Source organism: Camarhynchus parvulus, chromosome 3, assembly GCF_901933205.1.
Source record: "Camarhynchus parvulus chromosome 3, STF_HiC, whole genome shotgun sequence".
NCBI lineage: Eukaryota > Metazoa > Chordata > Aves > Passeriformes > Thraupidae > Camarhynchus > Camarhynchus parvulus.
Window position 1 is genome coordinate 93885969 of NC_044573.1, and position 15353 is coordinate 93901321.

At 39.4% G+C, this 15353-nt stretch overlaps 1 protein-coding gene across 2 annotated transcripts in view; it reads right to left on the reverse strand.

The window, feature by feature from the left end:
* The window catches only part of KCNQ5 (potassium voltage-gated channel subfamily Q member 5), a 277234-nt gene that overhangs the window by 18132 nt on the left and 243749 nt on the right, over positions 1–15353 (reverse strand). For both annotated transcript variants that reach the window (XM_030946119.1, XM_030946118.1), the window contains one exon: positions 7331–7551. In XM_030946119.1, coding sequence (XP_030801979.1) covers positions 7331–7551 — 221 coding nt within the window. The remainder of the gene's footprint in view (positions 1–7330; positions 7552–15353) is intronic.

The following is a 15353-nucleotide window of genomic DNA, read 5'->3' on the forward strand; positions in this document are numbered from 1 at the left end:
TCCACAGACACTATAATGCATAGAATGTTTCACAAAATTTCAGTTACTTTTTTCCCCTCAAAAATTATTCTATGTACAAACATCTTGATGGGTTATGTTCATGTGATTCATGCAATTTCCTTTTCTATAAATGAAATGTGTATTAGCCTAGTGCCTTTGTTTAAATATGTTTCATGAAACTTCTCGCCTCTTCAAAAGCTCTCATTATCCTCCTGTTTGTTGAACCATGAATACAAAATCCCTTCACTACCCCTATAACTGATTTTCTTTCCATTTTGCCTTTGCTTTAAAACATCAACAAGCTGACTCTCTGACAGTACATAGTTCACTTACTTTGTTTTATTTTGATTGCTCACCAAGTTCCATAGGAAAAATAAACTAAAGAAAGCAATGCTAATTGTGATGGAACTTAATCACATACTTAATAAGAATGCCCAAAGCTCCCCCAAAGCGGGAAAGGCAGCAGCCCATGTTTACATGCTTTCCAGAGCAGAGGCCAGAAAAAGGAAGCCCAAGGGAGTGAATAATGTATTTATTTCCTTGATCTCTGGAAAAAGAAACCAACAAAATGAAAGACTTTCTTCTAATCAAGAAAGAAGGAAGAAGACGGAACAAGTAGAAAATGACACCGAAATCCCTTGTAGTAGACAACAGTGTTCAAGTGGAAAAAATAAGAAAGCGGGAATAAGACTTAAAACATTTAAAAATATTGTTTACAGGCAGCTTTTATGAAATGGTTGCCATTTCCATGCTAGAAAGAAATTTCTCAGAAAAGGAAGGAAACTGGTGCCTCCTGTAAGGAGGAGCACTTTTGCACAAGCTTATAAACTTTGCCTTCTGCCCAACCAGAGCCTCTACTCTACTCTACTCTACTCTACTCTACTCTACTCTACTCTACTCTACTCTACTCTACTCTACTCTACTCTACTCAGTAGTGCTCTATCAATAGCCCATTCCTTTTATTTCTCCTGAAACAGACAAAGCATTCCAGATGGGGAGGAGAAGAGGACGTCATTGGGAACTGCAGTACAGTATGACACACAGTATCTTAGAGACTATCCCTAACAACATTATCTATGTTAAAGCATTTCTGAAAATCCTCTTGTTTGGCTAAAATGGAAATTAGAATTGGTGGAAAGTTTTTTAAATATTCTGGATATAATTATATAGTTTTCTTTCTCTGTAAGTGCAATTTTTTTAAGGTCAGAAACTTATTTTATATCAATTATCATATAATGCAAACAAGTTCCAGATATCTAAAATTCTAGCGTTCCTTTCCCTTAGTAATTATTTGACTTCTCAGAAATTTCTGCACTGGCAGTATTTCATGGAACTGCTCCCACTGCTTAATTAAAAAGGAATCCTTTTAATTTTGAATAATGATATGGAGGACCAGGAGACATTCTGAAAACAATTCATTAAATGCACAATAATTACGCTGCTCGAAAGGCTGATCTTATTATAAACAGTAGCAAATTAGCCAGCAACTTTAGATGGCCATGTGAGAAAAGTAAAAGAAGGTGACTCTAAATCTATGGCTTTAGTGTATTTTTAGCTACATGTTTCTGTTATTTTATATATACTACATCCACGAAGTAAAAACTGTAAAATAAATTGCAGAAACCTATTATAGTATCTGGAACTGTAGACTAATAAGCTAAATGTCACACTTAATTGACTGTCTCCCTGCAAGACCTTGTAGAACATATCACTTGATATGTGTCTGATATTCCATAAGGTCTTCAGAGGTCCTGTGCCCTGGGAGATTTCCAGGTATTGTTGTTGAGGGAGGTCATAGACAGGGGCAAAGGGTTAGACAGCTATGGCTGTTTTAGATTCAGGTATCTCCAGCATAGTCCTGTATTTTAAAAAGCCATGAAGAATTTCCTTGATAATGTTTCATAAAAATAAAACTATTCCTCAAATGTTTCAGATTTGGCGCAAGTGGGTTACATGTGGCTGGGAAGTTTTATGAGCATCCTCTCATAAAATTAGTTCTTATCTAATTTGTATAGTCTTCACTGCAGATAAGGGTTTCTGAAACCCATGCAAATCATACTTCTGTGTGATGGTCTGCTGCTGTTCCTCACAGAGCTAAGCTTAATAATCATTATCACTGTACCTGTGACCACTGAGTCCAGTGAGAAATGGTGCACAGCAAGTTCTTCAAGAGGTATTGTAAAGAAAGAGACTAAATTGTGGATTTATTTGGCCTGGAATAAGCTAAAATAATGCCTCAAAACCAATGGCCTGCACTTATTTTCACAAAAATGACTCAGAGCTTAGATCAGAATGCCAGATCTTCCTAGTTAATTACAATGACAGTGGTAATAAATGAGAGCTCTATCTGCTCTGTGGAAGGCAATAACAAGAAAATAAATCTTTTGTCTAGCACAAATTGATATATTGCTAATAAATTTCATTCAAACTTTGAAAACATGCAGCTTCACTTTGAACCAGCAAATTTAAGCCTAGATGTAGAAGCGACCCAACTAAGGACTTCTGCCACATCAAGTGAACCTTATCCAAGGTCAAGCTGTTTATGCTACTGAAAGGAAAACTTGTCATTTTTGCAATACATAAATTACATGGTAGTAACTGAGGATGTGGGGGCTGAAATGCACAATTGCATTCTTTCCATGGCTCTTGTAATATACTCTACCCTCAGGATTTTGTGCAAGTACTCTGTAGGGAATGAAAAGCTAGAGGTCATGTGAGTGTATAATGTTTGGGGATGGTGCAAGAAATCAAATATTTCCTTAGAGAGTTCTTTTTAATTAATCAAATGAAATATGTTTGTAATATCTCCAGTGCTGAATGCTTTTGATATTTTATTCAAAAAGCCACACAATGTCTCTAGGTTACAGTAAAGGCACAATAACTCATTCAGGGGCTGAGAAGCATGGGATGGTAGAAAACAAATATAATAGGGTATTTTTGTCCCTCACAGAAAACTGCATCCACAACATAATATTGGTTCATTAATTCAGCTGTGGTGGTACAAGACTGGCGCATGATTTAAGCAGAAAAGGTTCTGTTCCTCAGAAAGTAAGGCAAGCAGAAAACAAAACAGGACAGGAACACCATTGTAAAGAAGAGATTTTGTGTGGTTGAGTGTCTGTGGATGGATACACAACATACAACAAGGCATGGGCACAGTGCCTTAAGCAAGGCATGTGATCACCTGTGCTATTTAATAACTAGCACAGACTCTGTCATGGGGCTGACCCTGCTGGTGGGTATTCTCATGTTCTGGGCACCACTCCCCACAGACAGTTTGGCTGCAGCTTCCCTATTTTTTGTTAGCAAAACAGGGAAGAACCAAAGCCATACTGCATGAGGAGTCCTTGGGGCCAGAGGTTTCTCCTGGCTCACTTTGTGTACAGGTGCACAGGGGGCTGTGAGGGGCTCCAAGGTCAGGCAGCACCTTTGCCTGTGAGACATAGCATCCCTTTGGGAAAGGCTCTTCCATGACCCTATAAATCCTTTTTAAGTGTGTGCTTTGTAAAGATTTACTATTTACCATTCTTGATTGGTGAAAATTTCCCTTTCATCTGCCTCATCCTGATAATTCCCTTTTAGGCTGATAACAGAGACTGGAAATACAGCATTCTGGCATCTTTGTTAATTTGTGCAGAGTCTCCTCTTCAACAGGATTTCTGGAAGTTATGTACCACGTCACCAGAGACTGCACATGTATTTAAAATCCGATTATGTAAGTCTTGATATTCACTTTCCCCTGTGCTGTTGTTGAATGACCTAGAAAGGTCAGGCCTCCAAAAACTTATCTAACCATCAAACCTCTCTCAAGTTTGGATTCCATTTGCAGATGCACATATGTAACTGAAATAGTTACTGCTGCTGTCAGACCCACTTTGTCAATGGCAATAAATGGTTTATGGCAGTTTCAGAAGATTGTTACTAACTGTAAATAAAGCCATTTGGGCAATGGTTTTGGTCATACTGTTCTAAGGCTGCTATGCCAAAATCCTTTTGGGATATACCAGTGGCTGACGTAAGTGTTTTACTTGCTGCCAAGCAATTCTCCTTCTATGAATTTAATATGCAATGGGGGAATGCTAGAGTGTTTGTTGCTGGGTAGCCTAAGAGGCAAGCTATTACATTTTCAATCAGGTTAGCCTTTTAGCTACCCCCATGAGCTCCTGTCTGGACTCAAAATCTCCCTTTGCAAGCCAGTTTCTAATTGCTAATGTTGAGTTTCTCCAGCAGTCTCTTTCTGAGGGCTTTGGCCCAGATTCCAGCCATGTCCTCACCAGAACTCAGTCAGTACTGCAAATTGTCTGTGTTGACCATCGATCTGCCTTAAATCGTCCTCATATGCTAACCATTTCCCTTCCTTTTGGAAGCCTCTCCTTATAGATTTGCATTTTTCTTTTATTTTCACACAGAATTCAGTCCTCTGTCTAGGCAGAGCATTTACAACTCTATATCCCATACAGTGAAATGTCTTCTTTCTTTTCTCTTTTGGAAGAGGAAGTTCATAGTAAGACTCTATTTTTTTCACTGATATGAAGTTTTAACACTGAACTAGGTAGCCAGCACTATGTTGTCACTGCCCTAAAGGTATATTGTAATGTAATTTCTTCTCCCACCAAACATCCTATAGAGATGGAGGACTCACCAGAAGGACCAGCTGTTCAAGGGTACTGTTTTGTGCCCAAGATTTCACCCAGAAAAAATTGGCTTCTAGTTTTGGCTTGATGATTGGCCTGCCAAAATTATTAATTATTTGGCTGGGGAATACCTCAAGGAGGAAACTGGAGGACCTGGCAAGCAAGAGATAAGAATAATACGCTGCAAATAATGGTTTTTTCATCCAGTGAAAAATGCAAGATGTTCTAAATTAAATACATCATCTTGAGATCTTTTTCACTGAGCTGTCAAATGCTGAAAGTATCAAGCTATGAAAGAGAAGAAAGAAAAAGAAACAAAGGTTAGTAGTGCCTGACTTTTCTTGCAAAAGTTTGAATAAGGCAGAAGGGAGCTGTCTCTCAGCAAGTGAGCACACTGGACATCTCTCTAATCATACTGGTCCTAGAAGTAGTTGGATGAGGTCCCAGAATGGAAACTTGGCATTTGCCTAAAAGCTGGAGACAATGGAAGCTGTTCCTTCTGCCACAGATGAGAAATGGGTTGTATCTGTTGGCCCCAGTTCATAAGGGTGGACTAGTAGCTGGAAATCACTGACCAGGAAACAGGCTGTGCTCACCCTGAGGAGTGGGAAGATCTTCAAGGGCTTACGCACAGCAATGAGTGCTCTGTTGTTGTTTCTGTCTTTTATCTACAGATAAGGGATATACATACCCAAGGTGCTGTTTATGCCACCTTTTCCGTGAGAGGGAAACAATTAGAGGCAGCATGATCTGCTTGTGCATATAGTTGTTATTGATGGCAATATGTACAGCACAAAATAGGGGACATGATGAGGAAATGCTTCTATGATAAATGAGATGATGAAAAATGAAACAGGTGCTTCAGTGAGGTGAAGACTGCAGAGCTGGGGCAAAAGTGAGCCACTGATACTCTGAGAAAGTGCTCAGAAAATTACTTTCTCCTTACGTCATTTGCAGGCGCAGTGTGAATTACAGGGGTTTAACCTATGAAATTACTTCTTATGCGGTTTGGGGATGATACTTGTGCTTTATAAGTGATTATGTAGGATGCCTAAATTTAGACAGGGTAGCTTCAACCGCTATGCCACCTAGAACATTTCTCAGTTCCCATTGTGGCCTTGGCTAAGGTTCACATCAGCGTGAGACCCAGGCTAAGTCGCACAGCCCCTGTGATCCAGCTGCTATGGGACATAAGCCAGGACCTGTAACCCAGGATGGAGACAAGAATGGATAGCAGTGGCTAGTGGAGTGGAGCAACCTGGATAGTATCCTGATACACCCCAGCAGCTCACTGTACCTCAGGCAAACTCAGAATTTCGGAAAATCTGAGACATATCCGTAGGGGACGTCTAGCCTGGAATGATGATCTTAGTAAATGCCATTGGTTTGTCTTTGTTGCCCTCCAGGAAATGTTTATTTACCCAGGCTTTTCCTGGAGAGATCAGTTGTGTAGAACATCCTCACTGAGGGATGGGGCATTGCAGTTCAATGAGTTTTTGCAACTTACATGTTTGTGATAATATGTGCTCTTAAAAAGGAAGCAACATCAACATCACACTTCTGTCTAATTAGTCTTACCACAATTGTTGGATGTAGCATGCATGATGCTATTTAGAAAGCGGTTGTACCTTTCCCATTCAGGCAGGGTCACTGCATTCTGTGGCAGTCAACCAGTTTGTTTCCCTTATTTTTACATGGAGGGTACCACAAGAAAGAACAAAACATTTATAGATTGGGAAATACGCAAATGGCGAAAGCCAAAACAAAATCCACTGGGGCAGCAGTACCCCCAGAGCTATGTGAGTGCACCTTTCAGTGCTGGACCTGTCCCACACAGGGGTCAGCTTCAGTTGGTTCTCTCAGCTCCTGCCTGTCAGGGGGCTGCTGTCACCCAGTTTGGTGCTTCTTGGTTACAGAAGTCACTGTCTTTGTTTTAGAAGGCTTCATCAGATGAAGATCCTTGCCCAAATACCAGTTAGTTTAATGCCAAATTGGACTTAAGCTAGAGAATAGGGCAGCCATAGGAGGCAGCTTGAGGGAAAGGCTGGGCTGCCTGCTGCAGGTTCAACAAGACATTTTTAGGAGTGCTTCCTACATCCAAAATACCCTATAGAAAGCAATACATAAAGCAATAACACTTGTTTTGTTTGCAAAATCTACCTGTCTTATCAAGGCAGATACAATCCTGTAAAACTGAAAGCACCCAGTAGTGTATCCCTTGGCGGCAGGTGATTGCATCATCAGTGCTGGCACTGGGACTCCTCTGCCTGAGGGAGCCACTTGTGCACAAGCTGTGCTCCTGGCTGGCAAAGGCACAGACAATGCTGGCTGTGCTGTGTGGACACCAGCAAAAGGCAGCAGGTTTGGGCAGCAGCTGAGCTCAGCAGTGGGAGAGTGGCCATGACAGAAGAACTGCTGCAGCCAATTCCCTGGGATGCCTTTAGTCCACTATGACTTTTCACAGTGACCCCTTTTCCACCAGTTGCTCCCTATGCACCACTGACATGATTTCTTATTAAAAAAATAATCACATTATCAGAGTCTTTGAAGCAGACTATAGCTGGCTTGTGTCTCTGGCCCCAAACAGCAATTCTTTCTGCCTTCCTAAAATGTGTGCAACCACTGTGCAAGTGTGCAGGAGTGTGAGCAGGCTGGGAGCAGCGTGCAGTGGCAAACAAGGGGTGAACAACTCCTACCATCAACCATGGGTTTGGGCTGGGAGCTCTTGAGCCGCAGCGAGGGCCTGAAGCGAGTTCGGTCATTGAAGCTCCAGCTCTTCTGCACTTTGGTTGGGCTGCCCTCGGTGGCAATGTCAGCACTTGGTGACCGGCGATCTCCCACTGAAGATTGCCTGTTTTTTATACTTTGACCTCGTGGGCTGGCCATCCGGACCCGCTCCTTGAAACTTAGCTTTTGACTGTGAGAGAAAGAAATATATTTTATTTCATAGTTACTTCAATCCTTTTCTTTCTTCTATTGTATGATTATTGAAAAAATTGTGTAAAAAAATCTCACTGGTATGAATCTGTTTCTTAAACACTTTTATTTTCATTGAATATATTTAATTTGTGAATGGAACTGATTTGATGTTTTTTGATAGAAGCATTAGCATTGCCAGTCTATCATACAGTACAGAATAACCTTCTAAAGGAAATTAAAAATTACAAATAGAAACAATTTCACTCAATTATTATACATTAATCTCTATGATGTTTTTTCTATTCTTTGAACTTGAAGGTTTGTTTCCATCTTAGTCAGCCAAGTTCAGTGAATTTCTGGCCATATCTTCAGATAAACAAAACCAAACTGTATTTTATTGTTACTGCATGCCATGTAGTATTGTCTGGTTTGAGTTTTTTTTAAGCAGGCAAAAAATACTGTTAGTGTATATTCATGCTTTTGCAGGACGTGGCACTTCAAACATTTCATATGCATGATTAGTGATCACTCATATCCAGAATTCCTTGTTAGAGCACTTACTTGGACAAGACAAAACCAAAATTAATAAAATATCCAAGAAACAGCATGATGACTGATTAATGGAAATGTAAGGATATGCTGTGTGCTCCCTAAATTCATTGCTGAAGATTTAGCTGTGAGCTGACGATGTGCAGGTGGTACTGGACAGGTAACAGAGCCCAGCCCAGCTCATGACTGTGTCTACTGCATCAATGGTGACCCTGTGGTCTTATGGTTGACCAATTGTAAGGGTTTTTTTTTCCCCCTGCTGTGCTTGTAATTCTCTCCCCCAGCCAGCTAAATGTGGGTTTTTAGATTTTCTATTTCCTGGTGCTTAAATTACCTTTGCCCAAACATATCTGATGAACATCCTGTGGTCACTGTGACTATCTACCTATGCTTTTTAATTATTTAACATTTTTGCCTTTGTTTGTCCCTTCCTGTAGCAGAAGACGCAAAGAACAAACAGTGAAGGAGTCTGATACCAAGGTCTGGAAACCTTGTTTTATATGCAAGGTTAAGTTCAATTGGTTGAGCAAGGGAATGGTCACCTTGATCAGTGGTCCTCTTCTTTCAAGGGGGGAGATGAAGAGGGCAATGCAGCATCTGTTCATGGTATGGTGTTACTGGGACTTGCAGTCCTACTGCCCTGGTGTAGGCTTTGCAGGGGGTTTTTAAAACCCCTTTACCAATGACTGTCTACCTGAAAATTATGGGGGTTCTTGAAGTTAAGACACTTTCTAGTACTCTCAAGGTCTTTGCATTTAATTTCAGCGTGCCCATAAGATGTTTTGAACAGGAACAGATCCTGCAGATAATTAACTAATGCTAATATGGACTATATGGTTCTTAGATGTTTAACCTACTACATTCTGAAAATACAGTGTTAATATGTAATTATATGAAATGGAAAGTAGTTATAAACCTCTGTGGCTGTGAAATGTTGAGATAAACAGATCTTTGTCCATGCATAAAAAAGCATAACATTTCAGTCTGAGTACAAACATTCCTGAGAGTAGAAAGGATGCAGTTTGTTGCAGGCAAAACACATGCTGGGATGCTTATAATGTGATAATTTTCAAGAATACTGAAAAATGAGCACATCAATAGAAAGATTATTAGATAAATATATTTCTATATGGCATGTTTGATTACTTGAAAGAATACCTTTACTATAATTTCTCAATGTAATTCCCTTCTTTTCTTGCCCAAACAAGCAATTGTTGAAATAAATACATCACAGGGATGAAAATGTTATCTATTTCCTTCGTAAATTGTTACTCAATGCTGTGGCATAAGAAATACAAAAGATCCACAGAATCTAATATTTGAAAGAAAAGTGTTCCAGAATTTAGCTTTGAATACAAACACATTTCAAGACTGAATTATATTTCAGCTCAGGAATCTTTTGCATTTCACAGCAATGAAAATATGTATGAAAACTGTACAATATTCATTAACCACATTATTGCATTGTCATGTTATACAGAATGAGGAAGAGAATCAAAACCGACTTCTTATAGATACTATTCCTACAAGTATCCCCCTTTTTTTTAACTCCCCTTATGGCTCAAATTGTACTTGTTATTGAAAAATGAAGTCAAATGATGCTTTTTTCCGCCCAAACATTAGAGTTAAAAAGTTTCTGGACAGCTCTCTTCATGCTGCACTAATAAAAATGAAAGGAAAATGGGTAAAATAGCCATAAAACCTATCTATATAGATAATATTTTTAATAATCACATCAACTCCAAAATAAAAATGAAAATTTAAAACCAACATCAAAACAGCATGTGTATTGTTCTGTCAATTAATTTGTACTAATGAAAGCAGTGATTGCCTTTAAATGATTGGTAGACATGATTATTTCATTTATAAAAGCTGAATGGTACACAATGACTACTTAACCTGAATATCTTTAGTTCTCCAAATCAAAGCAGCAAGGCAATGGTGAAAGTAGGCATTTTATCTCTACTGCAGACATTTTTCAAAAGTACAATGCTGAGAATTAAAATATTAATGTAAACTGCAGAGCTTTTACTTAAAAACTCAAATCAAGTCTGCTTTGTAGCAATGACAATGTACTGGCATGCCAGGGGTCCATGCAGAGAGTACTGCATTGTGAAGAGAAACACAGCCCCTGAAGGAAGGAGGGTTTGAAAATTATCTTCTGCATCTTGAGATGCATACCCAAAGAGACTAGTTAGAGCAGTTCTTTGCCTCTTGGATCCCTGTTCCTATTTTGAGACTAGTGGGAAATGTTCCTGAAGTCACTGGGTCCTTCTCAGCACAGGCATAAATTGTATGACTGACAGTGGAGAAGAAAGGTTGAGAGAAGAAAGCTTGTGCATGGGAACACACTGTCTTGGGGCTCTTCTACGTATGAGAAATAACAGATCATGAAGGAGTAATTGAATCAGAGCACTTTGAGCATACCCTGAACAGGCTTTTCTCCAGAGCAAAAGTCCCTTTCCTTATAGGATAAAGCCTAGCTCCTGGCTCTGGATTCTTTGTTGCCAGAGCAGTAGAGATGGTGTTAAAATTGCAGAGGGAAGATAACACACCATTCAAGCATCTTTGGACATTCTGCATTTGAATCATTAGCCAGTGACTCCTTTAGAGCCCTTTATTCTGATTTAAAGCTGGTTGTATCAGTACTGGCTTGTGCGTGCTAAAAATCCTTCAAATCTTTCAGGTCCTGGCCTATTATATTTTTATCTTTCACCTTTTCTCCTCTCTTTTTACATGGTATCCAAAGGAAACCCCTTTAATCAATGTAAACCTGTTAATTACCATTGGATATTCACCCATCCCCATAAGTATTCACAAACTTTGTGTGTTTGTCCAAAAGGCAAAAACCATGAGAAAGAAATAGGAAAATAAAATAGCACAAGTTCCTAAATCAAAACTAAATGACAATGATCTGAGAGATCCACAGCTGTCTCCAGTTATCTCTGCATTCCTTTAGATGTGTGTCTGTCCATCATTTCTTGTACTTTATATGACTGATAATTTAGCTCAATTGGTTGACATACATTTTTCTTCCTATGACAGACTTCCCTGGCAATGGTAATTCCTTTGGACCTATCACTCCTCTATTCTTGCAGGCTGAAAGTTGTGGAATGTATTCTTATGGATAACACTCGAGCTTTGAAGCATCTTTTAGTGGAGATCAATTACAACTGGCAGCTATATAAAAGGAAGCAAATGACTTTTTTGTATTTTTCTGCCTTCTGAAAGGTCAGTTGTAGGATCTTATGACTCATTCCTCCCATTTCATGTCCAAGGCGCTCACTTCCCTAGGATAGCAAATGACTTCCTAATTTTTATTTCTTCGTTTTCAAATTCTGCCTTTGCCACCTTTGATCTATGAAGGAATGGGTGTGTAGGGACACTAGAGGTCACTGCAGCTTCACTGCACAGGGAGCTATCACTTTCTCCCGGTCCAAATAACTACCCTGAGAAGAGCATGTTTTAACTGACAAATGCACGCAAACCTTTGCTCACTCTGTCTTCCACGGACCATCACCCCATACTTTATTAACTGAGCATCTCTTTCCCTCCCAGTCCCACTCCCGCATTTGCCTGCCACCTTCCTAGATTTCTGGTCGAGTTTAAACTTCTGCTCTACCTCAGCCTCAGACCTGCAGCACTACTGCTTGCTACTAGCCATAATTTCACTTTGTTTTTCAGCTTTTCACACTGAGCCAATTCGTGGAAGCAAGAATAGGAAGAAATTGAAATGAATCAGAAATAACTGGAGGGCCTGAGGGTGAGGAAGAAGGCTTTGAGTCTTGAGACAGAAGCTAAAACTGCCAGAAATTTTCACCTATGGCAAGCAACAGCAAGGAGATGCACGTGCCAATTTTCAGCAGTTAGCTACCTATAAATACAGGTGTTGGTTCTTACTGAGCCTACAAATATTTTTACTGAAATTGAGCTAAGTTGAACAAATGCAAATGCAATGGATAATACTGTGAGACCTAAAGTTCAAAGGATTCACCACCAGTCTCATGCTAGGACCACAAACTCAAGAAATTTATTGTTGTATCTCATCCCTTCCATAAGTAATAGCAAGAATTTCAGGCCACAGTATATTATATTTCAATTTTCAATCAGAAAAGGTAAATATTCAGGGTGATTGTGCATTTTTTCCTTTTCCAAAACAATTACTAAATGAAGAGAAACTATTTTGATCCTAATTTTCTGTAATCAGTTTGTACTTCCACTGTCTTTTACATTATTTTTAATAAGTAAGAAAAAATGCAATCAGCTTGAGATATGAATCATAGGCTTCTTCCCGTAAGATTAATCTATCTAGGAATTACCATTTTTGGTAAGAGAGACAATTTCCAGAGAATTCAGCTGAAGCAGATGCTTGATTTCACATGCACTTCTCTACCTTCCAGTACAGGATGCAGGCACATCATCCACAAGCTGTGTCCAAGGGGATTCTTCTCAAGAACAATTGCACATTTTGGCTGTTGTAATTGCCTAGCATGCTATAGCTTAGTATTCTCCACTAATAATTAGATGGAGAAATCAACTTCATGGTCATAAAAATCCTCTTGGACTTGGGGAAATGGCTTTATCCAAATATTCAAATCCAGTTTTAGATCTCCACAGGGTAATGCATTCCAAAAGTTGAAGTCTCAAGCAGAGAAGGGGAATGGGGCTTTGTAAAACTGCGATGTGCTGCCACTGCAATTGTCTGGCTGGATGAGTTTGAAACAACTGGTGTTGCTGCCATTGTGTTCATGGCATTGCAGGCAACAAGCAAAAAGGGACTTACAAGCACTTAAAAACAAATAGGAAACATTTGGAGAAGTAAGGAACTTTAAAGCACTGAGGAGGGGAAGTGAATGGATCATGCACCTGATGTTAGTTGGCATTCTCAAACATCATGTGAATAGGCAGGATGCTGAATACCTATGTTTCCGAGGGGTGTACATCCTGAAGAGCTTCTGTTTATTACTACAAAGCTTACTAGGAGTGAGGGGAGATAGAGGACTCTGTTACTAAGCATTCCAGTGCTGGGTGAGGGGTTAGGTTTTCCACCTCAAGTTAGATTATTGGCATCACTGGCAATTTCTTTTTTATATGGTGCATGCAGAGTTGTTTACATTAAATCTACTTTTAGAAACAGATATGTTATAGGAGGTGAAAGAATTCCATAACGTAATTTACTTGTTTCCCTCAGAACAGGGCTGAGTTTTCCCCTGAAGATCTTATACTGGCAAAACTGCTTCTTATTGCACCAGAGAGAATTGTCTGAACAGGGAATGCATATTCAGACTCATGAGTTACAAGACTAGATGGGTGACATTCATCCTTTGCAGACACCCAGTGCATGTCCTACACACAGTTTAAGACTGATTATGCTCTCTGTATGTGACAAGATTCATCAGTCTTGATCTAGTTTTCTGCACAGGAACTATTTCAGCTATGTTGTACAACTGAACAGAGATAAATGTTTGTTTGTTTTCAGTGTGTGCATTTGCAGATATTAAGAATTTAAGATACAGTCTTTTAAAATAAGTTGCACAACTCTGGAACTGATTTATAGAAATATCTCATTTATAGCCTGGATACACCAGAGAGGTTATCTACCAATACTCTGATAAATGATTAATTAGAATACCTGTGCATAAAATTTTGGGAAATACAACATATTAAAATCAATCTGAGGCTGAAGCCTCATAAACATAGCTCTCTCAACTCAAATGCATAGCAACATTTAGTCACCTAATGAAAGACTGCAAGTTTATACATGACAAAACACAATAATTAATTTATGTAAATATAAGTCAATTTGGTAGGAAAGAAGATAATGAACTTTTCCCTAATGCAAGTTTTTCTTCACTGTTCTTAGAAGGGAATATAGAGCATAGAGCATGTTCAGAATTCAATCCAATGTACTGCTTGTGCAAACACTTCTTCATTTAAAGAGTGAAACAAGAAGAATCTTAGTTCACACAGCATCCCATGCAAGTCACTTAGCATCACAGTAAGAAACAAGTTACATAGTCAAGGACAGGTATCTCAAAGTACATTGCAGCAGTCTGCGTTTACATCTTTGCCACAAAAGACCACATACACCACATGGATTTTCAGTGATACAAACATACAGTGATATATCAGCATAAGAGCAATAAACAGCCACTGAAAAAACACACCTTTTTTAAAAGGCACTGAGCGGTCTGTAGGGTTCTTACAGTAGAACATGATCTTAGAAGTAACTAGTTCATTTTTACATATACACTAATTTGCAGCAGTGCATGTATTAATTGTTTCCGAAGGAGTAAACATCTCCCATTCAGTGAAAATAAAGTGAATAAATCTGGCTAAATTGTTGACTTATTTTAAAGCCACAATTGTTATCATCAATAGGGAGAACATAGCATGGTTTTGACAGCTGGGTGTTTGGGTTTTTTTCATCTAGTTTCCAGTTATTGTAAGTAAATTTGTCTCTTTTAGTGCTTGCTGGTATAACTGGGAATAACCTCTCTGCTCTGCACAAATCCTAGTTTTAGAGGGATGTACTCATTTACTGGCAGTTTCTGTCACCTTTAAAAAAGTAAATTTTAAATGCTGCTGTCAAAAGACTAGGAAATACAGCTGGTGAGTGCAAGAAGTTTGGGTCAGACTGTAATAATTTAATGAGATCAATGTGTTGCTAGCAAGCCTGTGGAGGTAATGTATACAAAAAGTCCCAGAACTGACAGAACAAATCCTGTCCCCTTGAGTTACAGTGACACTAACAGCAGTTACATGTGCTTGGAGGAAAAGGTTGGAGTCAGGTGCCAGAGGAACAGTCTGGGAAGTGGAATGGGACATGGGTAATTGATGTGAAGACTGAATAACCCAGAAGCACTTGTGAACCACAGTACAACTTGGGGCTGGATGTATTTCAGGGGCTGATATGTCATCAACACTTTTTTCCTTGGCTTTTCAGTGCTTTCTGCTGGGAGGTAAAGTCTGCTATTCTCTGAGCATGCTGATATCCAGTGCCAGCTGCCAAATGCCTGCTGATTCCCATCCCTAACGAGTTTCTGAGATAGAGTCATTTCTTGCCACTGAAGCCTTTCCTGTCCCTAAGGATTTGGGCTATCAGTGCAGCAAAGACCAGCATTTTCTCCCACTGCCATAGGACATGCCTCTCCAGAGCTTTGTTTACCCAGTGAGGATAGCCCTGTCAAGGCTTGCTGCTGCCAGCTGTAGGCAGTCAGAGCTCAGCTGGGATCTAGGCTGGGTGAGAGC